The following is a 27,049-nucleotide window of genomic DNA, read 5'->3' on the forward strand; positions in this document are numbered from 1 at the left end:
GATGTTATTCTACCCACTATCTGTTAATTAACAAACACTAGTATTGCTGTTGGCTGGGTATTAGTTACTACCAGGAGCTCTTCCAACGAAGGCGTTGTTAGCGTTCATGTAAGGCTTCCCGAATGTGCACGAGCTGTGCTGACGATGTTTTTTAAAGAAGTTTGTAAAGTAGAGTCCTTAGTCAAATCATGGTCAATTGAGCGACTCTAATTTCGGCCATTAGTTGCTGATATTCCGATCTTTTCTTTTAGGTAGATGGACTTGCCCTAACTGTGGACGAACCTATTCATTGAAACAATCTCTTAAAAGACATGTACGGTATGAGTGCGGGGGAAGGAAGCAATTCCAATGCTCTTATTGTCACGCAATTTATAGTCAGAGTGGAACATTGATGAGGCATATAAGAATGAACCATGCCCAAGAAGAAATATAGTTTGGTCATTATATGTATGTTTTGTGGTATCATGTATAGAAATAAATGATTATATAACTAGTAATTTTGTCTTATGGCCTTTCGGATCTACTATGCATTTAATGTACGTTAGAACAATGACACTGAAGTTCTCACAAATAATAAATGCGTTTGTTTAAGTAAGTCTATATTCACTGACTATCCTTTCCTGAATGGACAAATTAATTATATATATATGTAATGAATTGAAACAAAAAAGCAACCTCAGAAGTTCGACTGGGCTTTTGCTTTTTATTCTTGTTCTTGGATAACGTGAGTAATTATATAAGGTGTTCAATGTCACATATTAAGTGTCAATATTTAAGGAACTAAGCATTGGACGAATATCAAAGAAGAAACTTTCCTGTTTATATACAATAGAGCGAAAATTTTACATGTTCTTACGATCCCCCTTCAAAGGGTATGGGGGGTTGACTTAGAAATATTATTTGGTACCTGTTATTAAATATGGTATAATTGGAACCCACAGGGAATATTGAAAATTAAAGCTTGATGAAATTTTTTCAATTCCTGGTAGATGTTCACATGTAAAACTTCAGTATTTATACATGAGTAGCACGTCTAGGAGCTACAGTCTTATAATTATTTTACACAATGTGCTTTATAATTCATCGGTGAATTCTAATGCTGGGATTCTTTCTAAGATTGATGATTGCTTCTAGACTCTCTGTTTGCCAGTTCAATTAGTTTTTCTAACATGACATGATAAATCAGAATATCTTGATGATCCGAGTTTATCTTAGTTTAACCAAAGCTTCTGACAAGGATCGTTTGGTCGGTTCCATCGAATCTATATCTCTCACACCTGTATTTCTTGATCAATGTTTTTCCATTTGACATCGGATATGGTGTCACTAGGTTTTGACTTGATTGAAGGTTTGGCTATCTTTCGCTTCGTATTTTAGAAAAGTATATCGATAATTATCATTGTTATTCTTGGCTTTCATTTCCTGATATTCCGCTCTTTTTTAGGTAGATGGACATGCGGCAACTGTGGACGAAACTATTCATTGAAAAAATCTCTCCAAAGACATACGCGATATGAGTGTGGGGGAAGGAAGCAATTTCAATGCTTGTATTGCCACAGTATATATAGTCAAAGCGGTACATTGATGAGACATGTAAGACTGAACCATCTCCCACACGGATTGTAGTTTTGTACATATAAAAATTGAAATAAATATTTTTCTATTGGAGTTTCTGAAAACATGTTGTTGGCTCTCACAATTTGAATAGGTCTTAACGGCATTCTGAGTCTCTCGTAGCGCGGTATCTATAAATTGCGGGCACATTAGTCTAGTTCTTGGCTGTGTCTTTAAATAGTGATGTTTCTCATCATTAAGAATGAAACAGACAGAAAAATCAATTTGATCAAAAGTAATCCAAAGTATATTAACCATCGAAAATTTTGGAAAGAATTTGCTTTTACAGTGTGCGATGCACCGCCTAAAGGCTTGTAGAAAAATGCAATGCGGAATCATTATTATGTTCTGGTATACCTGATCTGATATGTTTCAGTAATTTTGTATTTTATTATAAATTTGGGTATGAATCAGTGACAATAGCAAAAAAGATAATATATTCATAACTATTTGATGTATTATGTCCGATTACCTAGTAGCGATGTAAACTTAAGAGTTCCAATGGTTAATGCGCCTTGTGACAAATCCTTTTCAGTGGGTCCTCGATACCCATGTAGGACCCTTCTTCTTCTCCTTTTTTGGATCATGTGAAGACAGCAATGCATTATCTCTTTCGCGACTCAGACCCCTGTGACTGCTGAGATCGAACTCTGGGTCTTTTGCCACCAAGCACATATCGATTCCACTCGGCCACCACAGGGTTCCCATCTAGGACCTGAACCGTTGGCCTGCTCTGTCTGTTGAGATAGGTTCTGAATTTCTGATTTTCGCTATCATCACCACTTCGGATATCCTGAATCCAGTCAACAAAAAGGGTATAGATCAAGAGAAATAAAGTGTGTGAATGAAAATCTGTAAGAATCGTGTTTGAACATGGAATGAGACAAAGGTGGTCGTTCACCATTTGGCAGGATTAGTATTAATGTTACACTCCCCAAAGTAGTGTTTAGTGTGATATTTTTCAGCAATCCTGCGCTTCCAAATTTACGACGATTCAGCATAGCGTCGACCTTAGTTGAGTCCTTTTCCAGAACTGAGCTGATCGGGTCAAAGTCTTCTGGGGCAAAGCATAGATGTGAACCGCATTAATAAAGATTCGTCCTGTATAGAGTTTTAAATTTTTATTTTAAATGCTGTAAAAATATTATCCTAGAAGTGTGTCTAGGATCAATTTTTATGTTGGGTGAAGTTTAAAAACTGCAAACAGCACAGCCGTTCTAGTCGAAACATGCTGTCTAAATATTTCAGTTCTATATGCTCTTGCTGATAGTGCTTAGCCTACATGGATGGAGAACGAAGGATCTATCCACCCTCCCACAATCCTGTGTTTATCTGATTTACCATATATCTATATGAAAAATATTCTATTTTTACCGTAATATTTATGTTTTTTAATTACTGATATTTGGCAAATTGATGAAATTCTCTCCCCCCCCCTATTAAATAAAGTTCTTGTTAAGTATTGTCCTTTTGTATAGACTGTGGAAGTCCTGTAAGTACCTAGTCGTCGTTTCGAAACTAAATTTGTAATATATCTGGTTATTTAAAAAGTAGTTCGAAACGTGGCTGCTAAAAGTTAATTTTTGAGACTTGATGTGTTTTTATTTTAGACGACCAAGTTCAAGAACAGAATCATAGGAATTGTTTTGGAGATTGTATTCTAGATATATTTTTGATGTCAACTTTTTTCTTTTCCATTTTTTTGGGAAGATGGGGCTATGTCAACAGTTAAAGATTCAGCTGACATTTTGATATTTTTTAGGTAAATGGACCTGCGACAAATGCGGACGAAAGTATTCTTGGAAACAAACATTGCTAAGGCATATCAAATATGAATGTGGGGAAAAAAAGCAATTCGCATGTTACATTTGTGGACTTGAATTTACTCGGAGCAGTAATTTAGCGAGACATGTGGCAAAAATTCACCACCTAAACTTCTAAATCATTTATGTTTCAGTTTTATAATAAATTATATGCAATGTATTCTCATCTTTGGTGAGTTTTTATTATCATTATTAGCTGTCATCAGAGACGTAACAAGGAGTTTTTCCAAGGTTTGGAATTGGGGAAAGGCAAATTTACAGTTTTCGGAACTAAACCTACCACTCGGTTTTGAGGATTTTTCTTTGGGTGGAGGTAATAAGATTTCAAGGGGGCCACTGCCCCTGTTCACCCTTAGCTACACCTCTATTCATCATGCACAGATTACCTGAAGTTTAATATTCCTCAGTTAGTGCGAAGTTAGTGCATAAGAAGTCCAAAAACCGCTAGATTTGTCGTTGGATAGCATTTCGACTGAACGTTTAGTTTGAGGAACTATCGACCACAAAACTTTGTTTTTGTGAGAGTACCATGCAAATAGCTCAGTTACTAGATAGATTAGCACCCTCAAAACTCGAATAAAAAAAGTCTCTCGAGATAAATAGGATTTCTGTATCATAATATATCGAAATTCTGCTGGGAAAATGTTCAAGATTTGTTTTTGTGTGAGTGTGTGTCGGTTTTTGTTTATTTTTTTCAGTATGAAGGATGTGTTTAAGTGCAATTTGGAATAAAGTTGGTCGATATGGCTTTTGAAAAGAATCTAGTGTTGAACCATCAAAATTGTGTGCCATTTTCGGAAATAACGAATTAGACATTATTTTAGGATATTCTTATTATTATGCCTTAACTCTAATACTTCAGATAAGATCTTCTGTTCAGTAAATAAATATAGTGTCTGAAGTGCTCAATTCTTGTTAGTTATTCTTGGTGAATGAATTATATATTCACTTACAAGATTTCAAATTTCTAAAGCCATGAAAAAAATCGGTGGGAACTTGATTTCTCAAATAGATTTTTTGGGGGCTTATTGGCAAATTGGAAGTCACTTATGTCTGTTGCTCTGCACTTCCACTTTTGTTTTATTGATGCATTTGTTAAAGTAAATAAAATCAAGATATGTTTCTTCTATACTCAAGGTAATCCCAAATCACTGTCGAAAACATGAATAGTTTTGCCTTGACTGGATTTTTTCAGATGTTCTTGATTATGTCTTTTGTTAGAAGACAGGCTTCTGTGAGAATAATCCTTGTTGTTTTGCTATTCACCAATCCGATGTTAGTGCATTTTCCCATTGGCATCTGTGCTATATTACGCTTTACCCAACTTCCATCTGTTGCAATAGTTTTGTGCCGTTTCCCATGCCGTTCAGTAAATAATTCAATACTACTAGGATAAACTTCGTAACTGTTTTTGTTTTGGTTTTAGTTTGACTTGTATCGTTCTTCTCTCGTTCTGGAAACTTTTCCGAAAATCACAATCTATATTTTAATCTTTCTGAAAGCCTGGTTATTGGAAAATAAATGATAGAAATGCCAAGCCAAGTAGCGCTGTTTTTTTTTTTTTTTTTTTTTTTTTTTTAAGGTTGGATTGTCTTCGTTGGGGCAGTTATTGGATTCATCTAAGAACAGGTGGCCGTCAGTCCAGGATCCCCGAATCAGAAGATTTTTCAACTACCTATGAGCTCTTATAATTCTTACGTAATATTCCAATTTGGGGGGGGGGGGTAATATACCCCCGTCCCCCTCTCCAGAATATGTTTCTTTCTACGTGTCTGTTTTAGAACATATTTTTAAGGATATGTCTATCTTAATGATTTGACATATCTATCGTTTTTTATCTAAAAACGGCAGTATTTACTAAAACGTGAGTATTGTACGTCAACTTCAGTCCCAGAATCTACCCCCTAGGTTAATGCTCATTTATTACGCAAACTTGTTTAATTTGAAAAGTAGACCAAGTCAGCAAAAACGGAACATTTTTGATCCTACTTTTGTCGAAATACTTGCTCTAGAGCTTTGATGTCACCCAATTTTACTCAGCATGCCTACTGATGGCTTAGCCGAATGAATTTCCACCTAAGTGAATCTAAAAATGGCGACTAGAATGAAAGGGTACATCTGAAGTTTCTAGTTTTCTAGAGATATTCGGGAACTTCTGTGTTCACCGATGGTTTATTGTAGAAGAAATATACACTACTTTGATTTTGACCTTTGTATAAGCCTACATTTATTATAATTATTGGGTTGTTATTTAGTCGCATTTCATAGAAATGTCTTGGGATTGGTCAGAATAAAAGGGCGTACCGAAGGTATTTAATTCTCTAGATATTTTCGAAGATTAGAAAGCAAAACTTCAAAATACGTAACCGTTATCTCATCCTATAAATATCATATATGCCCTTTTGTTCTGGGCACAGCTATGTAGTGTTGTTTTTAACTTTGAGTTATTAATGCTTAAAAAGCTGAATATTTACTCTTTGCTTTGGAAGTTTGGAACATCTTGAGTTTGTTGAATTACAGTTTTACGTATATTGAAAGCCTACGCATGTCCAATGAGGTAGTTGTGTTCTTAAGTAGGCTACTTGATTTCTCTCGAGGGGCCTTTTCTTTTTTTTGCTACCTTGAAGATAAGTTTTTATCTGAGCATTTCATTTCTGTTATAATTGGGTTTGCATGAATCCGATTTCTCATATGTCTTTTCATTTTAGGCCCCCGTGGTCGGTGGCATTGCCTTGATTGTCAGAAGACATATGCATCGAGGCCCAACCTCATACGACATATGAAATTCGAATGTGGAGGAAAAAAGAGGTTTACTTGCAAATATTGTGATTATTCAGCGTCGCATAAACATCACATTGTGGGACATGCTTTGAGACTACACGGGAGTGTGCCTGGTTTTCTTGGAGGCGTTGCTCATGCAGATTTTACTGTTAACTTTTAGGTAGACTGATTTACTTTAATTATGTTCGTTTTGATTTCAAGTGAGTTGCAAAGGTTAGATCTTGGCTAGTTTATATCTGGGCTACCTATATTTGATACCACATTGGATTGTTTATTCTGTTGACCTAAAGTATTGACGAAAGTTAAGAAAAAAAAGAAACATTTCTCAAAAAGAAGGGTAAATAGAAAGGGGTAATTTGTTGCAAAAGAGAACGCAGTGCAGTAGATAATTATCAGGAGCAATGTTGTCTAATGCGCGCTTTTGGTATCTTTTTCAATATTTAGACGTTTGGGAATCCAAAAGTGTTATTGTCTAATTCCGGGACGAGCGGATTCTAGCGCAAAAGGGACCGAAAATGGGCCACCATGGTCGTGAGTACATATTCCTTGGACTTTTGCGAGAGAAGACTGCAAACTGAATTATATTGTATTTTGTCACGTTCTTAATTCAAATGATCTACATTTGTGCATCATCCTGCTATATCTATTAGTGATAAAAGAGAAACCCCTAGTCCCTACACATCCTTTCGGCTTGACTCAGTCAAAAATACAATATTTATAATTATCTCCCCTGCGAGCTGTAGAATCAAACTGGATTATTCACATTTGCTTTTTTTCACTTGATGTGTTATAAAACAGCCAAGTTGGGTTATTTTCATCTCACTGCTACTTATTTATATTTTTGCTTTCATTGATTTCGATCAACACATCTGACTGTTTGTTCTCTTATAGGTTGGATGAATTGGAAGAATGGTGAAGAGGAGGTGACTCAATTAGTTGAACGCAATACATGGAATGTAGGAGTCAAATATACGAGACGAGAAAAAGAGTGCTTATACTGCCCTTATGTCTCTGATAGGTGGTACAACGTCAAGCGACATATTAAAAAAATGCACCCGCAATTTAAGTGAATGTCGTCGTTTCTCTGTTTAGTCTCCTTTTTTTTTATCTTGAGCTACCGTATTTCTGTGGTTGTATATATATTAAATGATATCAAAATGTCACTGGTTCTATTCCTTAGGACTAATCTTATATTTTTGGCAAATTACACTCATGTGTTTTTTCATCTCTTGAAGAAACTTCGGATTCTCTATTTATTTTATTTTATTTTTTTGAAGAAAGTTGCACTATTTGACTTGCATATGTTAAACGCAACATATTCTGAAGTTTCTCGCAAGAAATGAATAGGTCTAAAAAAAAAGGTTGCAAGAAATAGCCAGTATTTTGAGAATTCACTCATGAACTGCGTTACTGGGATATTTTGTCCTTCGAAACACGTCTGGGGAGTGAGTTTTGCCTCACTACACATGTAGCACTTTATTATTGACTTTTCGAAGTTTTCAGTTACTTATCAGCCATTGAATTGGCTTTCCTTACAAACGATGGCAGTCGTATTGACTATCGATGACTATCAGTAAATTCAGGTAATAAAATTTGACTTCTCTCATTAGGAAAATAAATGGAACAAGGACATGTGTTCGCTTATCTTGAAGCATTTGAGAACTTATGGCATGCGTTTGATTTGGTTTGATAAATCTGCTCATAGTCTTATAGGTGTCGTATTTTAAGAATGTTCGACAGTGAACTATTTAAACTATCGGTCGATTTTTTCGTAACTGCACACATTCTTGCTACTATTGCCGTGATCTCAATCGTACAGACTACAAAGTCATGGCCCATCTTTGACTTCTAGATCAAATGCCTATTAAATGCCAACCATTTTCACTTTCCTTGGTTCATCAGCTTCCCGTTGGATTTATATTTATCACTTTCAACCAATGTAATCCAGAATAAATAGAATCAACCAATGATTTGATTCTCATTATAAATAAGGAACATTGTAAACTAGGAAAATTAAATTCTTCTGATGTTCTCAGTTATCCCCTGGTTACTGGTATCTTAACTTAAAAAGTATTAAAAAAAAGTTTTCATTTCGAGCGTGTTCAACGGTATAGAGGTAGTGGCGAGAGTGGGAGATCTACCGTTGTAATGTAAAGAGCTTAGTTTTGTTGTGTATGTACGCTCATAGGCGTCTAAAAATATTTATCCAGTCCTCTGTTAATGATTGGAGTAGCATCTTCTTCAATATCTGTTCTAAAACAACAAAGGTCATTCATGTCTCTAATGGAAATATATGTATATAGTTCCAGCACAGAATAGTAAATATTGAGTTTCAGAATCAGGAAGACTACGTAATGACAGTTTGGGAAGGCTAAATAAATTCAATGCAATGCCATAGTCTTATACATTGTTCAAGCAAATTTTTCATTGTGGTTCTAGCACTGTTTTTTAGAAAGTGAAATTACCTCATAAAATATCTACTTGACGTACGTAAATTTAGATTTTTTTTTCTAAATAAATATATTGATATTCATAGCAAAGACCTTTGGAGAATTTTATCACAATTTGTATCGAATTTTTAGAAATTTTTTTTCGTTTTATGTGGCGGTGAATCTTCATAGTAATTCAAATGTCTGTCTTCCCTGAAAATTGATCTTCAATGATCTTGCCTGTAAATTCGCATTTTGAGGGCTAGGAACGATTTCTCAAATCTTTCTTTGATGTAAAACCTCATTTGCCAAATACAAAGCAAATGAGAAAAGAGATATTTCTCACTAAATGTCTTGGGCATATTGGGTATACTGCTGCTTGTATCCATATTTTTTTCCATCTTAACTGAGAGATTTAATCTATACAAAATATCCTTTCAATCGATGCGTTTTTGGTTATATAAGGTATGTCTGTGGAGATTTCTTAATTGCAAGTTCTGAATAGCGAAAAGTCATCAGGCAAATGTTTCAATGTCCTAATACAAAAATATTGCTATTATATAGGTTTTGGTAACCAAAATAGTCACTGATGCTCTTGGTTTGACGTTTTTGTGATAACATGAGAGAAGGTAAACTCACGTGAGAAACGTTTTTTTTTTTTCAAGATAGCCGGATTTGTTAATTAATCACTTAAAAAGGGCACTAGAACTTTTAATTTCCGTTTGAATGAGCCCTCATGATATCCTAGGACCATTGGTTCGATAAGCTCACCCCTGCAAAGAAAACAACAAATAAACACGCATCCGGAATCTATCTTCTGTCAAAAATTATAATAATTCCACATTTTTGTAGATAGAAACTTGGGACCTCTATATGGGGGTTTTCTGATATAATGAAACTGATGGTGTGATTTTGTGGTGATGAAACTGAGGAAACTGATGGTGTGATTCATTAAGATTCTTCAACTTTTAGCGGGCGTTTCCTGCCTTTTTCGAAAATCCGGCAAATTTTCTCAGCATATTCTTTCGACATTTATACAAATTGATATTAAAATTCCGTTTTTTTAGAGTTTCAGTTACTATTGAGTCGCGTAGCTCCTTACTTACAGTTCGCAATCGCGAACTGTTTGATATCATGCGTCGGACCTACAGCTTTTCAATTTTCAACATGGTTAACGCTGAACATTTTACCAAACTTTGCTGCTTTTACGGGTCACGAGCTTACTGCTAACAGAAAAATGGACAAGTTCACAGAAAATAAGAGTTCAGAAACCTTTCTATTATCTATGTTTAATTTATTCTACCTGAATCTGAATAAAGGTACTAATGTTTAATGCATTAGCATTAAAAGTTATATGCACAATACTAAGGGCTTTTTTTCTTTTAGGTCGTTGGGGATGTAGGACCTGTGGAAGAAGCTATCTTCGAAAGGCAAGCAGAAATCGTCACGAACGATACGAGTGCGGAAAGGAAAAACACTTTCAGTGTTCTCTTTGTCCACACGCATGTTTTCTCAGATTTAATCTTGTCAAACATTTAAAAACTGTTCATGGGGTAACCTCTTTCTGATGAAAGGCAAATCCTCTTTTCTTCTTTTTATATTCGCATTTTTTGTCAACATTATATACAAATATTCAAACTGCTATTACTCAGTATCGATGTGCGTAAATCTTGAGATTTTTACTGTTTTCCTACAATATTTTTCTGTGTATTTTGACTGTTCTAAAACTTTTTTTTCAAATTTGTCCTTGCTCTATAATGAACCACGTACGTGTCTAGATGCATTACCTATGGGTCACAGGTTCCAAATTCAGTATGTCGTAAAACCTCATTGCTATAATAGCGATGTGGCGTCAAGTGCTATCTCCTTGACAGTGGATACATCAATAGAGAGGGTAGTTATTTGTAGCCTCTACTTTGTAGAGTATCCACCTAAATTTTCTAGATCTGGGTTCGTATACAATTAATAAAAAGCTATCATTCGTTATAGAATGTGGGAAATGACGATTACAAAGCTCGGCAAGACCAACAATCAGGAACAACGCGCTTTGGTCATCGTAAGTTGGAAATGTTTATTAAACGGCTTTGCTCTGTGATGCACATGCCATTGGAACCAATTTCTTGATTTTAGATATTCTATCAAATCTAACAAGTGATTCTCGACACAATGGGTATTTTTTAGTAAGTTTTAATAAACTATTAACTTCAGTAAAAGTGAAATTAAGTTGCTTCAGTCAAATAACAATTAATGAGGAAAAATAAGAATTGTAATGGAAGGTCTTATTATGACTTGGGGTCCATAAGTGGGGAACCATCGACGTATCTCTTATTTTGAATTCCCTTTTTATCATATTATTAAATTTGTCATAGGATTTGTATTAGAAATGCTTCCGAAATTTATTTATTTTTACAGGCGCCACCACTACATAATATTTAGCACGTTGCCAATTTTTTTTACTCCCAATTTCAGCAATTAAATAATAAGATAAAGGGGATTCGGAAGGTCATCAAAGGGTCTGATCAAAAATTTTAACATGGTCCTCTCTTATTTTGGGTTCGTCTTCCGTTAGACATATTTCCAAAAGAAAGATAGTGCTAAAGGTGGTGACTATCAGAAATCACGTGCACCAGTTGCGGTGTGCTAAGCGTGACGAAACTGTGACACGCGTTGCGGAACTGTGCCACACGTTGCGGAACTATGTGGCACATTTGGCGATCTGTATCAGGTGGTGGAAAGAGTGCAACCCCTCGGAATACTGTTCCCTTTATGTTGTCTTGAAATGCGTTAATTGAACGTTTCTTTTTTTGTTTGAATTTTTTCATCATTGTCACCCACATTGTATATAGAAATGTGTATTTGTAATTTGACTTTCTAGAATAAATTTTAGATTGAAATCATGCTTTGCGTTGTTTTACTTTGTCCTACAAACTCGTTAAATGACTTTTTATACCTAGGACATTTAGGACTACCAGAGTGCAAAATAATGGTCTTATGTTCGAAAAGAACATGCTACTTTTCTGTCAATTTTTCTTTGCATGGCGAAAATTTTCTGCAGAAAACCTGATTGTCTATTGTATCAGTATTTCAGGAAACTTCTCTACTTGGTGGGATTTAAAAGCATTGTTGGTGCATTTTTAAATTGTGTTTCTTTACAAATAGAGTTGTTCTATTCATATCCTTGGATCTGCTTTTTAATGTCCATCTAGAATTCTGTATCTCTATTGGTAATAAAAGAGTCTGGAATGATGTCAGATTTCTGGCCGAATTTATTGCCACAAAGTAGTTGTTTTTAGCCAAAAGTTAAAACCTCCATTCTTTAGGTTTGCAACAAATCGCAGAAGAGGTTCAAAATGTCAGGGAGTTTCGCCGCCGACCTTCGATTTTAAAGTCTTGCAGTAATTTGCACTTGTATTTTAGATCTTCGTCTCCACACTATTACTTAGCCCTATCGAGAGAGAAGGGTCGTCCCGGTATTCAACTCGTAATCTCCGAAGATTGGGGTTGCAGACTTTCGATTTAAATCAACCAAAATGGTCTTTAAACTTGTTCGTTTTATTATCTTTCGACATTGTTCCAGCGTAACAAACTGTTGTAGTCATTAGCGAGATTCTGTTTTCTAAACATTTTGTTGCCTTGTTTCTATGTAAATTGTTGTTAGGCCAGATTCCTAGATCTGCTTGAAGTTTTACTCTTTAAGAATATCTCTTCTACACAAGAGTTGTTCCCAAGGAAAACATGTTTTAAAAATACTTTGCTACTAGAATGAGATTGGAAAAATTCTTTTTTTTTCTTTTTCTTTTTCTATATACATATGTTATATCTTCTGCCAAAGGGCAGTGGCTATTGGGCTGGGGAAAGGGGTGTTTATAGATGGTTTGCACTGGAATGAAGGATGGACCTGTTTTTTTCTTGTAAAGTGAGAAAATTATAGAAATATTTTAGAACCCAATCTTTTGCTAGTCATATAAAGGCTGAAATGTGCTTATGTGAAACTATGGACGAATGTAAAATCGTGTGGTTCTATACCTGATTTCTAACCTACATCTGGTTTTAAAGTTCACACCCCAGAAAAACAACGATTTTATATGTAAGATTGTTGATACTCAAAACCGTTTCGTTCTTTTTACTGGCTTAAGTTTCATACAAAAAAACTATTTAGGTTTTGCATTATTTTAATGGCTCAAAATTTGATGCAGCAGCAACGAATAAAAAGATGGGGTTATTTCGCTTCCCCTTCTGGCGCAAGTCGAAGGAATTTTGTGATTGGCTAATGAATACACATTACAAAGTAAACCAATGGAGTTAAAGCCAACTTTTTTACACTGAAGTTTTGTCCAGTAACTTCTCTTTTCACACTCTATATATCATGTATAAGAGTATAACACTTGGTTAAATGCCTATGCGTCCATGCCTTTGTCTGGCATATGCACAACAACTTAGAGCATATACCCTTAGACTTGACAAAATCAGTGTGAGTCGAAGAAAATAAGTAGAAATACCACAATATACAAAGCGATCATACGACGAAGTTGAAGAAATAGCATTCAAAAAAGTAGAATAGAAAACAATTCCCCTCAAAAATGTGAAAAACAATTCCGCAAAATTATCCTGTCATGTTGTTATTATTTTCAGTAATAATTTTCGCTGAGGATTTTTTTTCCAATGAGCCATTGGGTTATTCGGAAGCGAAACTTTTTCTTCATTGTTTTATGGAAAAATGGTACTTCTAAAAGGTCAATGAGCCTAGAGTTTTATGTAAACTCTTTTTTATTTTTTATTTTTATGTAAATGAACATCCAACATTATGTTCAGTATTTAATTTTTTTCGTTCCAACAACATTGCTTATAATATTCCAATTTTAAAACAGAAAAATCACCTACCCCTGTATAGTCACAACTTTTTTTTTTTAAATATACGAGTAGAATATTTTTACATGGTCGTTAGCCCAGGACTGTAGTCCCCAATCGTAGTCTGGTCAACTGCTTGGGCCTAAAAACTGTTATATGAACAAAATATTGCTTAAAAAAAAGAAGAAAAAAAATAGCCGAAAAACAAAAGAGCTGTCCACGCTGAGTGTGAAGGGAAAGCCGTCCTCCAATGTTTTCAGCCAGTCTGAACAGATTCTGTGGATAAAAACACCAGCCAGTTGGTAACATATCTGAGTTTTCCCGTTCTCCTGAATATTTTGGCTGGTGAAATCTCCATTAAAAGCATTGCAAAAACAAAAAATTACTACGGTAGTGTTCGTCCAGTCTTTTTCATATAGAAAGCTTAAGAAAAATAATCTGTCTTTATTTGTTTAAATTTGTTTTTCAAAGCACAATTTCCAGTATCTTGATAAAGCTTTCCGTGAGTAAAAACTTCCCTGAATTCTTGTGACATATAATTGGATGCAAAAGTATTGAGGACTATTTCTAGGGATTGTGAACTATATACATGCCAAGTGTGCTCGACTTTTTGTCTCTGATCCTTCCTCCTGTCTACACCAAGCCCCTTCTCCAAAGTATCAAGATTTTTGTGATTCCATTATACAATTCAATTGTTTTGAAGTTGTGAAGTTGTAACTCACTTGGTCCTCGGATTCTTCGTTGTCCAACAAAAGCTTCAAGTTAATGCAGGTTTTTGCCCAAATTTTGGTCGAGTCTTATCTCTTGGGGTTTTCAATGGAAAATGTAATATCTCTTGGTTATTAGGTGAACGCACTTTGAACCGTCAAAAGGAAGAAATTCTTTAGTTTGTTTTCAGCTTGCTTTTCGCTATAAATTGTTCATTCTTCAGTGACGGTGGTGGTTTTGTTAATTGTAATTTTATTTGTTTTTGTTAAAATGGAGTCGGTAACCCGTATTGTCCTGTTTCAGGTTTTCAATGTGGCATCTGCTTACGCCAATACAAATACATTCGTAATTTAAGAAAACATCAAAAGTACGAATGTGGAGGTCGTAAATGTTTTGTCTGCGCTGCTTGTGGAAAGACATTTTCTCAGAAACAGCATGTCGAAGAACACAAGAAGCGAAAACATCCGGACAATAACATGCAAATAAATCAGGCCCCCTCCGATACTGATGAGAATACGCGTGAAAAGGGTTGGACTTGGAGGGACCCTTCGTGGATGCTATCAATTGGAATGAAAGTCGATGAAGATACCGGCAATAATAATATGTGATCTGTTTTTGTTAAGTTTGGTGATGGTCTACTTCGTTATCTGTTACTACGTTGTGCCTTTAATTGTGTCTTAATTTTGCTTTTCGGTTAGGGGCTAAGTTACATTCCTATAATTTTGTATGTGATGGCAAAGGACAATCATTTTTGTTTTCAATAAAGTATCTGATATAAGTCCTCTCTCTTTTGTAGCTGACGATTCACTGATTATTGTTCAGATTGGCTTCTTTATATAACCTTTCGAATGAGTTGAAAAAGCTAACGGTTCACTTTCTCTTCTCTCTATTCCTGACCGACATTATCATTAAGGTATTCACATTCTGTAATGAAAGAGAAATGGGACACTTTCTCTTTCCTCGATTTCGAAAGTCGTCTGGTTTTTTAGGCTGTTAAAAGTCAGTGATTTTGAATGGCTTCATGATTTTATAGTTTCAAGATCACATTAATTGTCTTGTCGATACTACCACACATAAAAAATTTCCATTCCTTGTAGGAGATGCTAGCTAGTCATTCAATTGATGTATCATACTCAAACGAAATGCAATTGTATTAGGCACATTTAAACACAGTTGTTGAAAGGTTTCAACTATTTAAAAAAAAATCAAGGGGTAAGATTTGTTCTATGTGGCCATCAAAGATCAATGCATGGCATATGTTTTCTCAATTTTTATCAAGATTCGCCATAAGTGGCCACCGGTCCAACTATATGGTAGGCAACTGGTGGGAAGCCGCTATCCTAGGAAAGCCTACAGATGTATATTTGGAGGTTGGTCTCACATGTCGCTAGGGGGGCCAAGCCAAAACTAAAAAATCAGAGGAATTATACAAATTAAGAAATTCTCATGAAACATAATATTTCGGGAGGAGGGGCTGGTGATCCCTCCCCTGTTTTTTTTCTTGCTTGATGATGTATGTTCTTGGAAGTTCAAATGTTAATTATTCAAAATATGCTATATTTCATCATTTTAAAGCCACATTTCACGGTTATCAACTGATGGTACGCATATCCTCTCAGATATTTGGCGAAGGTACTTTTATTATTGACGCTGAGCCAGCCATGTTTTATGTTATTCACTGTATCAAAATACATTGCTCATCCTCTGAAATTGATGTGTCGCTTCTCCCTATGTTTTTTAATCCTAAGGCAGTCAGTAATGTCAATGGAGTTATGGAAACAATTAACTTTTTGAATTTAAGTTTTTAATTGTGTCAAAATCTAACAAGTAATTAGCCTGATTCGTAAAAGTGGAAGCTTTGGTTGCAGTTCGAGAGATAAGTGGCCGAGAAGTTTAAAAGAATAACAAAATGTAATTTGAAAGGAAATAATATACACGATGTGGATGATAAACCTTTTTTGCACTTACACTGTCTTGCATGCTTCTTGAAACTTTATTTCTCTCGATGGCAAACCATGTCCTCTATGTTGAATTTGAAGTCAGATTTCTGAAACTATATTTAGCATTTGAATAAATGTCCGAAGACACGTCTATGTATTATGATTGCATCGACAGAAAAAAGTATGCTCTGGGGGGAGGGGAGGGGCTGAAAAAAAATTTCATTTTTGAATAAAACAATGGTAAAAAAAGAGCAATTTGTGATTTATACTGAGATTTTGGGTGAGAGAGGGACTCCGTATCCAGGCCTCCCAACCGTGATCAAGACCTAATACCCAGTTAAATTGACTTTATGAATTTATTCCTGACGAAGTTGAGTATTTGTGTATGAGAGCTTATCCTGTTGTTTTATTACAGAGCCTTATAAATCCCGGGTTGAAATTCAAAAATGTGATGTATGTCAAAAACAGTATAGATCACTCGAAAATTTACTATTACATCAGATGTACAGTTGTCGCCAAGCGAAGAAAGTTCGCTGTCAAATTTGTCAGCGACAATTTCGTTGGATAGGAAATCTTGAAAAGCACAGAGCAAAATGTCACGGTCTTTCAGGACTAGGGTATGTATGTATTTATTTATATCTTAATTTTTTGGCTGTCGGAAACCGTTCGTATTAAGCATAGACCTAGAGTCGAAGGGGAGGGGGGATAAAGGAAACTACCTCCTATGCAGAGGCGGTTTTAGGGGGAATAAAGAGGGGGCACTTGCCCGGGGTGCAGAGATTTTAGGGGCTTAAAATCTCAAGTAAATATTCTAACGGCTATAAACATCTTGTAATTTTTGAAATTTTATTTCAATTAAAATAGAGTAAAGATTGCAGTTAATAAGTGAAAATAATTAAATGTTTATTGGTACTGGTGCGTTATATGGTCGCTTTCATATACTAATGACAGACGAAACCCGCCAGGCTGGTTATTTTCAAGAGACCGCTATTGAGAAATGGAATACAGAGTAGTTTTCATTGCGTTTACGATATTTAAACTGTTGTTTTTTGGGTTTAAGGGGGAGGGGGAGCTACCTAGGTTAGGTTACATATTTAATATATGCTATGCTTTACCCCCCCCCCCTTAATGTGCAAATATATAGCCCAAATTTGTTTCTAAATTATTATATATTCATCCTATTTTATTTCATTAACATTAACCAAACTTGACTTTTTAGAAGTGACCATGTAACGCACCAGTATCTGTTTATTTAATAATAATTAATGTTAACTAATTAATTTAAATAATAAATTCAAAAATGTATTATTAAATGATTAGTAAATATAAAATCACTTTTTTAATAAACGATAATTTTGTTAAAATTTGGCCTGGAGATTTTGTGCTAGACAGGGGGGCGCTAATCAATATTTCGTCTCAGGCGCCAGGGAGGCTAGAACCGGCTTTGCTCCTATGGTACGATCATTTCGGAGTGTTGCAAACAGAAAGTTGAAACCTTCAGATATATTGGTCATATATATAACAATCATATATATCGTGTATCCCTCACTCCCCTCCTTATCTCAAGATTTTTGCTATTTTTTCCGAGTATATAATTTATATTTCTAAATAATTGTAAGAACCGGATATAAACCCCTAACGATACCTAGAAGAACGCACAGATTTTCAGGAGACATTTGACAGCAAATAATTATAATTCGGACATTTCAGGTGTAACATGTCGGTAAAGCTGTTGTAACCGGTGGGAAAAAAAAATCCAAGGAGTGGGTGAATGATTCGATAAAACGCAAGAAGTCAAAAATCAAACACGAAAATGTAAATAACCAGATTTTAAAAACCCTAAAACCCAAAATCAGAGAAAAAAGATTGATTTAATGTACTCGGATTATTTCTCTTTGATTAATCTACATTTTCTGTACACTTTTGGCCACTTTAACGGGTTTATTTTAAATAGCCCTATAGCAACTCTGCGGAGATGACACTGATGATAGTTATGATGTCATGATGCCAAAATGTACCTCGGTCAAGCTGGCATAATTGCATTGGTAAATGAGTTAAAACTTTTGTTTTTCGGGAATACTTTTTACAGCCGAATCGAACTAAATCATAGTTGATCATGTAAATCCCTAAGTGTTTTTTTTTTTGCCCTCAAAATGTGTTTTTGCTTGGTTCTCAACCCAGAATCCTTAACCTTAGAGTGGACCCTCGTGGGTATGTGAGAATGAGTTGGGTGCCAAGGAATACGATAATGCTAAATTAACTACGGTAAACCAGAGAGAGAGAGAGAGAGAGAGAGAGAGAGAGAGAGAGAGAGAGAGAGAGAGTGTGGCGTATATTGTGTAGGGGTTCTTTGAGACTTGGAGTTGATTCAATTCAAGTTCAGCGCTGCCATGTAGATTATTTCCTATCTATTGAATTCACAGCTCTCTCGTCATCATCGGTGACAATATAAGCTTTATAGTTACTTCATTTCATATATATACCCTGAAGGGGTTTTGTGTCCGCCCCCCGCGTTGACCTATATATTTAGGACTGTCTCTTGATTTTCTTATGTTTTCATATGTAATTTGCTAATTTTTAGGATTTGCCCCCCCCCCCATAGTGACATATAATTATTGTGTATGTACCTGATTCCTCCGAGCAAAGACAAAAAGTATATCTAATACGGTAACCATAAATTTTACCCTGAAGTTCATTTTCTTCTCATATTCTGCCATAAAGTGTAAAATTATTATAAATATATTGCAATTCGTAATAATTATAACAAAATTATAGGACTGATGCGCAAGAAGCACGGATAGCTGATGTCGTCAAGGGTGAATTTATGTTCAGGGGTTGGATGACAACTGGTAAAAACTGAATTAAAGAGTGTTTCCATGGGAAGTTTTTTTTGTCTTTATTTTCCATGCCAGTATGTGTTGTTTGTCTCCCGTATCTGTATAGAAACAACGAAAAAAATCATTATCAAAGAAAAAATCTGTCAATTTTTTTTATCTTTCAGTAGTTCAAAGACCGCCAAGTTTCTTCTGCCAAGTTTCTGTAAAATCCTGAACCACTCCTAGGACATAATATTTCTTATTATCCAAGGAATGGCCTCATATCCATGTAGAGAAGATTTTAAACTTGAAACCCAAAAACTTACTTGATTTAAACAATTCTTATATGATCTTGTTAAAATTTCCCAGTCTGGGAACAATAGGTATATTTAATATTCGGAGTCCATCTTTATGCTTAAAATAATTTTGGCTGATAGCTTTGTGTATTAATGCTAGGGATCAATAACATCTGATGATAAGTTCTGAGCAGAAGCTGCTTCGTATTGATCCTAGCTGTTCTTGGAAACGCCTGGAAACAAAATTGATAGAAAATAGGCAACTGAAGTGGGGATAAAAGCATACGACTTTATTTTGTTTTTAATGCTTGGAAGAGATCAGTCTTTTGATCTAAGTCGTCTCGGATCGCCTCACTAGGACGGGTTCCAGTTTTCTGAGCGATGTATCTTGTTCTGATATGAAAAGAGGATGTTAGGTTTCCTTTACTAGTGCCTTTATACATATAAGCTGTGGTAATTTTTAAAGGGGGCACGTTACACAGCACACTTTATTTCTTAACTGTTGTTAATAAATACTTGTTCTCAAGAGAACGATTTGAAGTATCCATTATACGGCCACGGAAATTCATATCAGAACGCTCTAATATTCCACCTTCTCTGAGAGCGAGAAAAGGAGACAAAACGCATTCGAAAAAGAGTGAAAATTCTAAATGTATATGGAGATAAAGGAAAAAATGAAATAAATCAATCGATGGCCCTTCCTCTGTCGGAGCTCGTAGAATGTAAACCAAGATTCTAGAAAAAAGCCGCATAGGCCTACGCCTTTTGAATTAATGTCTTTTGAGATGATATCTTTTGTCCTCTTGAAAGGAACCTAGTCACATGGAGGAACAGACAGTACTACAGTACACTCAGAAATATGTAAATAAAACCTTGGTATAGGCTAATATTGTCCTTTTCGGCCAACCGTCTAGGTCTAAACGGAAAGCAGGTCGTCCTCGGTTGAGGTGGGAAGATATCGTCAGGAAAGATTTAAGGCAAGTGGGAAGTTCATGGGAGGGTGTAAAGAAGGAGGCTTTGAATAGATTGGGATGGAGAAGGAGCGTGCGTTGGTGCGTTGGCCTCAGAAGGCTTGATGCAGCGGTGAGTTATTATTAGTAGTAGTAGTAGTAGTAGTATTGGCTAATATAATGATCCTTTGCAGTTTTACCCTTTCTCTGAACGATTAATGCTCATTAATAGACAGTGTACAAGGGGAGGGATAAGATTGGAATCCTATGATAAACAGATTGTAACCCTTGATCGAAGTGTCCTAAAAAAATACATTTTTTGAGTTTTTGAGTACAGCCCCCCCCCCCGGAAAATTCTTCCTTCCTTGCCCCAGAGGATTGGACCTCCGTATATTTAAGTTCATAGATATTGTAGCTGTCTATGTTTTTTTTTTTTTTAACTAGTATGTTTTTTTGTTTTTGTTTTTTTCAAGTAAAACTTGCTAGTATAAGAGTAAGAATCATTTGAATGAAGCTTGAAATGATTTGCTTTTCTGTCTATAAAAAAAATTTACCTAAGACTAAAAAAAGTAAAATGATATGTTTAACACTAAAAACGCTCTCTCTCCAAATGCACTAAAAAGCAAGAATAGAATTGCATTGGTCCTGCTACGAAAAAAAAGATTTTTTTAAGAAGCTCTGTGCAACCGTGACGGAGAAGGTAGCCTTATAAAATATGTGACTGCCCACACTCCCATTTTTAGTCTAAAAAAGTTTAGATTATTCAGAGTAGCTGGGACCTTTTTATATTTCTATTTCACTTGAGTGAACAAGCGTTTTTATTATATTTTTTTTTAATATTTATATTTTGTTCATTTTAGTCTTTGAAAATTTTGTTCATTTTCTTCTTCCATCAAGTCTTTGAAGACTTGATGGAAGAAGAAATTTATTAAAACTGTTTAAAAAAGCAATAAATTTAAGTTTTAAAATACGTATTTTTTTAGAGGACCACAGGTCACAGAAACAGTTTGGGGTAGTTTTAGAATCTGTGTCCCTTCCTCCTCCAGAAAGAAGTCCTTTAAATTTACGACTTCAATTTGACGGTTGGTTTTATTTAATCACTCATTTTCACTGGTCTACAGTTTCTTTGATTAAAGTTTATCTGCAGATTACCCTCGAAACCAAGTTGACTTTTCGTAGTTTTCATCACATGGTAGAGTCAGCGTGTAATCACTTTTAGGATATTGGGAATTTTGTGGCTACTGGTGCATTATGCGGGCCCATCGCTATAATCTGTATCAACAAAACGAATCACGAAACCCGTCAAACGGGATATTTTCAAGAGACCGCTATAGATAAATGATTGCAAAGCGTTGTTTCTCAATGAGTTACAACATTTAAACGATTGTTTTTGGGGGTTTAGGGGGGAGGGCAGGTACCTAAGTTAGGTTAGGTCACGTATTTAATAGTAAGCCTTTGCTATGCTTTATCTCCCCCCCCCCCCACCCCGCCCCCTTAATGTGAAAATATATAGCCCAAATTTGTTTCTAAACTATTTTATATTCATCCTATTTAATTTCATTAGCATTAACCAAACTTGACTGCTTCGCGGTGGCCACATAATGCACCCGTACCATTTTGTGTATAGTTGTTCTAAAAATTTTGTTCAGTTGTCTGAACTGTTAGGAAAACTTGATCTTCCAAATAAAAACTTGAACTTTACTTCCAAAAGACTTGAACTTTATTGAAAGTGTTTAAAAAAACCAATAAATCTTAAGTTTAAAAATACGTATTTTTATGGATGAGAGGATCACATAGCACAGAAACGGGGTGGGGTAGTTTTAGGATCTATGTTCCTTCCCCCTCCAGAAAGAAATTCTTTAAATTTACGACTTCAATTTGACGGAAAGTTTTAATTAATCACTCTTGATCATTGATCTACAGTTTCTTTGGTTAAAGTTTATCTGCAGTTTACCCTCGAAATGAAGTTGACTTTGTAATTTTTATCACTTGGTAGAGTCATTGTGTAATCACTTTTGGGATATTGGAAATTTTGTTTATAGTTCCTCTGAAAATTTTGTTCAAACAGTTGTCTGAACAAAATTTCGTTCAAACAGTTGTCTGAACAATCAGACAATTGTTGGACAGTTGTTTTTCTGACAAAGATGTAAACTTTTGATGTTTAGACCGTGTCAGAACTACGGTTGACTTGACTAGTTAAGTCAAACATGGTCATCTGCCCTAGTTCGTGGTCCAAATACACTCATGCGATGCACATACTATCTAATATGATATAAACTTAACATGTTGTATACGTAACAATAGTGTTTCAGCAAAAAACTTGTAGGCTATTTCACTGGGAATGCAAGTTTGTGCTTTAAGATTGAAAGGTTACGGTTGTGAGCTCTCGAGTTAAAGTGCTTATCAGCCAGCTTATATTTCCCCCCTTAAATTGGAGGCAACATTCATAGTTATTCCTGATTTTAATATTATGATCAGCCAAGGATTATACAATATTTGATTCAGACGTTCTTTTGCAGATCATAATAAAGAATGGCAGTGCATGGATTGTGGACGGAATTTTACAACTAAGTCAGCTTTATCACGACATCAAAATGTCGGAGGAGTGGAATGTGTCGGACCAAATCCATCTGGATCTTTTAGTTCGTCCGACCAAATAAAGTGTCCAATGTGCAATCGGGTTTACAGAGCTGTGACAAGTCTCCGACGTCATATGCGATATGAGTGTGGACGTGATTGCCAATTTAGTTGCAGTTTTTGCCCGAGAAAATTTAGACACAATTTTCATCTTGTGAGCCATATGAGGGCAAGACATAGAGAAGTTCTGAATTTCGGTTTTGAATCTAATGAGTTAATTTCAGTCCAGACCATCCAGAATCCAAACGTATTAGGTGCAAGGCCAAATTTTGAGCAACTGTAGTTTGAAGTTACTAGACTCGATGGATGATAATGGTACATGTTGCATTTTCAGATGAATAGATAAAAACTTATGATTAAAATTTAACCTATGATGCATTTTCTAAGATGTGTTTGAGTGATACAGCTGGCCTATTATAATAGATCGCCGCTAGACTTGAAAAATCTCTTTATGTACTTTATCGTTGCAGTGTATATCTGTACAGATGGCTTCTAGACATGTATGTTAGGTCAAGCAAACTCGTGCATTGAATTTCGTAAAACTTGTCCTCTCCTAAACAATTTGAAAAAATATCTATACGAGATTTTCATTGTCCACTAGGGATAAACTGCGACTAAATCCATTGCTTAAAAATATTTAATTTTTGTTTTGGGCCACTTAACTGTTGGTCAATTTATTTGCATTATAAGAAGTAGTCCTTCTGACTGGCATATTATTTAACTTGAATATTTTTTCTAGCTCTTAGTTACGGTTTTGTCAGCGTATTTCATAAATAAAATTGTATATGGATACAGTTTCTTTATATTTACTGTGAACATATATATGTATATATTATGTAAATGTATAGGCCTATTTGTTTTCTATACCTATGATAAAAAATCCATTTGACTTTTGTTTATGTCATGTTACATCGTTTTGAGTGTGAAAACAAAAGACTGGAAAGAGGTAGGTACAACGCTTAAAACTTAAAGATGAGACTCCTAGTCTGTCATCCTTTTGTTACTTATTTCTTAGTCGTTAGTTTTACCTAATATGAATTTTATTCATAGAATTCAATTTTATTATTATTATTATTATGAAATATCCCCACAATTAGCTTCTTATCTTTTGTTTGGCTAAAGTGATATCCCCCCAGCTATGGTCCTCTTGGAAAAAAATGTTCTGCATACACCTGGGGCACTAAAATTTTGTTCGTTCAACATTTTAAATGGTTGTATTCTAGCTTTGCTCGCGAAGTTAAGATAACCAACAAGTGAAGCTAAGGGAAAACTAGTTTACCGATGGTTTCATATACCCAAAGAATATATTGTTGCACTCTAAATGAAAAGGTATGTCAAACATTTTTTGTTTCAAAATAAATGAGAAAATGCGAAAGATTCCTATAGTGAGTTTTAGGCACTTAACGCACCTGTACAAAATAGTGGTGCAGTACAACATGTCCTGTACATTTCGGTTTTATTTGCTCCTTTCTGGCTCGGATATCTTTTCCAGTTTTAGTTTATCGAGCATATTCTTTTTTTGCGGCAAATTTTTAACCTGCTTGTTGAGATGGCACAAATTAATATCTTGTGGTTCAATTTTAGTCGGAAAACGGGAATATTGTATTTCAAAGCGTTGGCAACGCTGGCCAGTTGTCCATCAAGTACACTGCTGTCTTAAATTTCTTCCGAGTTAGGTTTTATGGACGTGATTGCGTTTAGTAGCCCACCTTACATAAGAATGCCCTACACAGTTGTGTATGCTAAACCAATTGAAGGCACAATGTTTATCCGTCTAAACACTGTAATTTTAACGGATTTTTCGTTATTAAACCTTTAATGTGAAACTGTTCTTGTGGAATGCGTGAAAACATGATTTTGCTCTCTTGTAAAACTTTTGAAACCTGAGCTCTGCTCTTTCATCTAGGATCCCATGATGTGATACCACAGAAGAATAATATCAAAAACTAATTGCTGTTGCCGAGCTTTCGGATCTGGTTCGTATAAAAATAGACGTTTCACAGGCAGTTGTTTTGGATTGTTTAAATTGCGAAATAGATGTGTATGCTGTGGAAATAAGTATATACTGGTGAATCCCAAAATTCACAAATGACAAAAGGGAGTATTGACCTTTTATATACGTCTCTTACTAGATTGTTAGCCATCGTTGCAAGCCGGATAGAGTCAACATCCATAAATCGACATTGCATTTTCCTTTGTACGGTACGAATTAGGGAATAGGGGGTCATTATTTTGTTAGATTTTTTAAGCATGGGTGGATATTAGCTTATCTTTTTGTTATTGATTTTCTTGATTAATCTGTCAGTGGTGGTTAACTAATTGTAGTTTATTTTTTCAGAAAAAAATTGCTGGCGTTGCGATGCATGCCAAAAACACTTCAGTCGAAAATATACTTTAGCCCGTCATCAAAATACGACATCGTGTGGCAGCCAAACAAAATATATGTGCCCAAACTGTTGGAAATCTTTTTCAAGAAAAGATACAATGATTGAACATATAAGACGGCTTCATTTACCCAAAGCAGAAATGGAGAAGTTTAGCCCTGTATAGGTACTCCCATCTTGCTTTTTAAAATATATTAAATTAACTTTGTTTCCTTTTGTGTCATTCTGAATTTTTTTTTATTTTTTGTCTATTCTGTTTTGTATGCTGCTTATTTTTCATCGTCATTGTAAAATGACAGAACAATTTGTGTAAAATGACTCGTTTTTCTCTGCCAAGCGGAAACTACCTAGTTGTGTCGCTATGTTGAATTCCTGCTGATATGTCTTATTGAAAGTAAATTTCTGTGAAGTCTTCGTAGGAAATTTTAGAAATGGTCTTTCGATTACTTTTTAAAGGAAAAATGAAATCTGTAGTAAAACTTACAAGCGTATAAAAAGGAAAGTTTATTTCGTGCTTTAAACAGAACGTTTTCCGGCTACAGAAGCCAAAATTTTCAACTCTGATTCAAACCGAACTAAACCAAACTTTTGCCCACATGAGGGCGTTATTTCTCCATCAGGCCTTTGTTTTTTTTTTGTTTTGTTTTTTCATGCGACTACAGAAGCGTAATTCTACTCTCTTCAAACATACTTCAAGACTAGTTAAGAACCATCTAATCTAAGACTATAATCCGGTTTTATAAGGATTTTACTTCTTTTCAGATTTTTAGACTAGGATCCCACGTTTCTTAGGGTTTGAAATCAGTACGTTAGTTTCGAGTTGAAAACACCAAGGGGATTATGAGAAATATGATTTGTCGCTAGTCTCTGAAGGTTCGTTCTTGAACAGAATTTGTTTGTTTTTTAGGGAAAATATTCAAAAATGGCATATTTTTTTCTGTTTGAAGGGACGCCATTGCGCCACCTATTAGCATGTTTTTGAACACATTGGCAATGCTAATATTAATAAATTGCAGTTTATGTGTAATTGACTTTAATATGACTTATGTTTTCAGATTTGATTCCCCAAATCCTGAAGCTCGAATCACTGGTTTCCAGGGCCGTATCCGGGATTTTTTGGGGGGGGCGGGGCACAAAAAATCGGTGGGGGTTTTACAAAAAAATCTTAAAAAACACATCAAAAATCTGTTTATATTCATTTTTGTTACGTTTTTGACGAGTCGGACAAACATTACTGGGGGGGGGGCTATTAACCCCCCCCTCTCGGATACGGTCTTGCTGGTTTCGGTTGGATTACTGTGCCCAGATACCTGGGAAAGGGTTTTCATATTTGTTTCTGAAAGGCTGGTGTTTCTTGTATCTTATGAATATTTTCAGTATCATGGAGAACGAAACGTTCGGTGGAAACCTGAAAACCGAGGCTGCTAAAACGCTCGAAGCTATTCCGCCTTCAGGTGTCTGGTCTTTGGTTTCAAATATAGTCAAAAAGCGGCTAAAAATGGTATAGTCTCAGTCTCAGAGCCAGCATGAGCTTTTCAGAACAAATATGTTACTACAGTTAGGCTTGCTTTCAGTAATAGTGACTGGCCCATGCATGCACGTTTTTTTGGTAGGGGGTAATGATTCGAAAAAATGGGGTGAATTAGATAGAAAATATAAGAAAAATAATGGGTAAATTAGTAAAAATCTATTGATTTCTCGGAGAAGGTATGGGTTAAGAATTCTCTACCCTGGTTACGTGCCTGTGTTGATCTACAGGTGATAACAATTCTAGATTTCAACTTTATTTCTAAAGCGTGTTGCTTTTGTAATTAATTCTTCAA

The 27,049-nt window shown here is 35.2% G+C and overlaps 1 protein-coding gene across 22 annotated transcripts in view; it reads left to right on the plus strand.

The window, feature by feature from the left end:
* LOC148954075 (uncharacterized) overlaps positions 1–27,049 on the plus strand; it is a 200,544-nt gene that overhangs the window by 91,893 nt on the left and 81,602 nt on the right. For 2 of the 22 annotated variants that reach the window (XR_016141478.1, XM_089085843.1), the window contains exon 5: positions 25,181–25,392. The exons of 9 other annotated variants lie outside the window; for them this stretch is intronic. Coding sequence is in view for 12 of the 13 variants with exons in the window: in XM_089085843.1 (XP_088941969.1) it covers positions 25,181–25,392 (212 nt within the window). In the remaining variant the exon portion in view is untranslated. Of the gene's footprint in view, positions 1–251; positions 448–1,444; positions 1,642–3,376; positions 3,598–6,145; positions 6,379–7,109; positions 7,309–10,033; positions 11,466–14,506; positions 14,963–16,558; positions 16,765–22,724; positions 23,343–25,180; positions 25,393–27,049 lie in introns of those variants that run through there. 11 more of the 22 variants (XM_089085820.1, XM_089085821.1, XM_089085822.1 and 8 more) reach the window with 10 other exon arrangements.

Source organism: Artemia sp. Qi Xiang Cuo, chromosome 3 (assembly GCF_049724085.1).
Source record: "Artemia sp. Qi Xiang Cuo chromosome 3, ASM4972408v1, whole genome shotgun sequence".
NCBI classification, from domain to species: Eukaryota; Metazoa; Arthropoda; class Branchiopoda; order Anostraca; family Artemiidae; genus Artemia; species Artemia sp. Qi Xiang Cuo.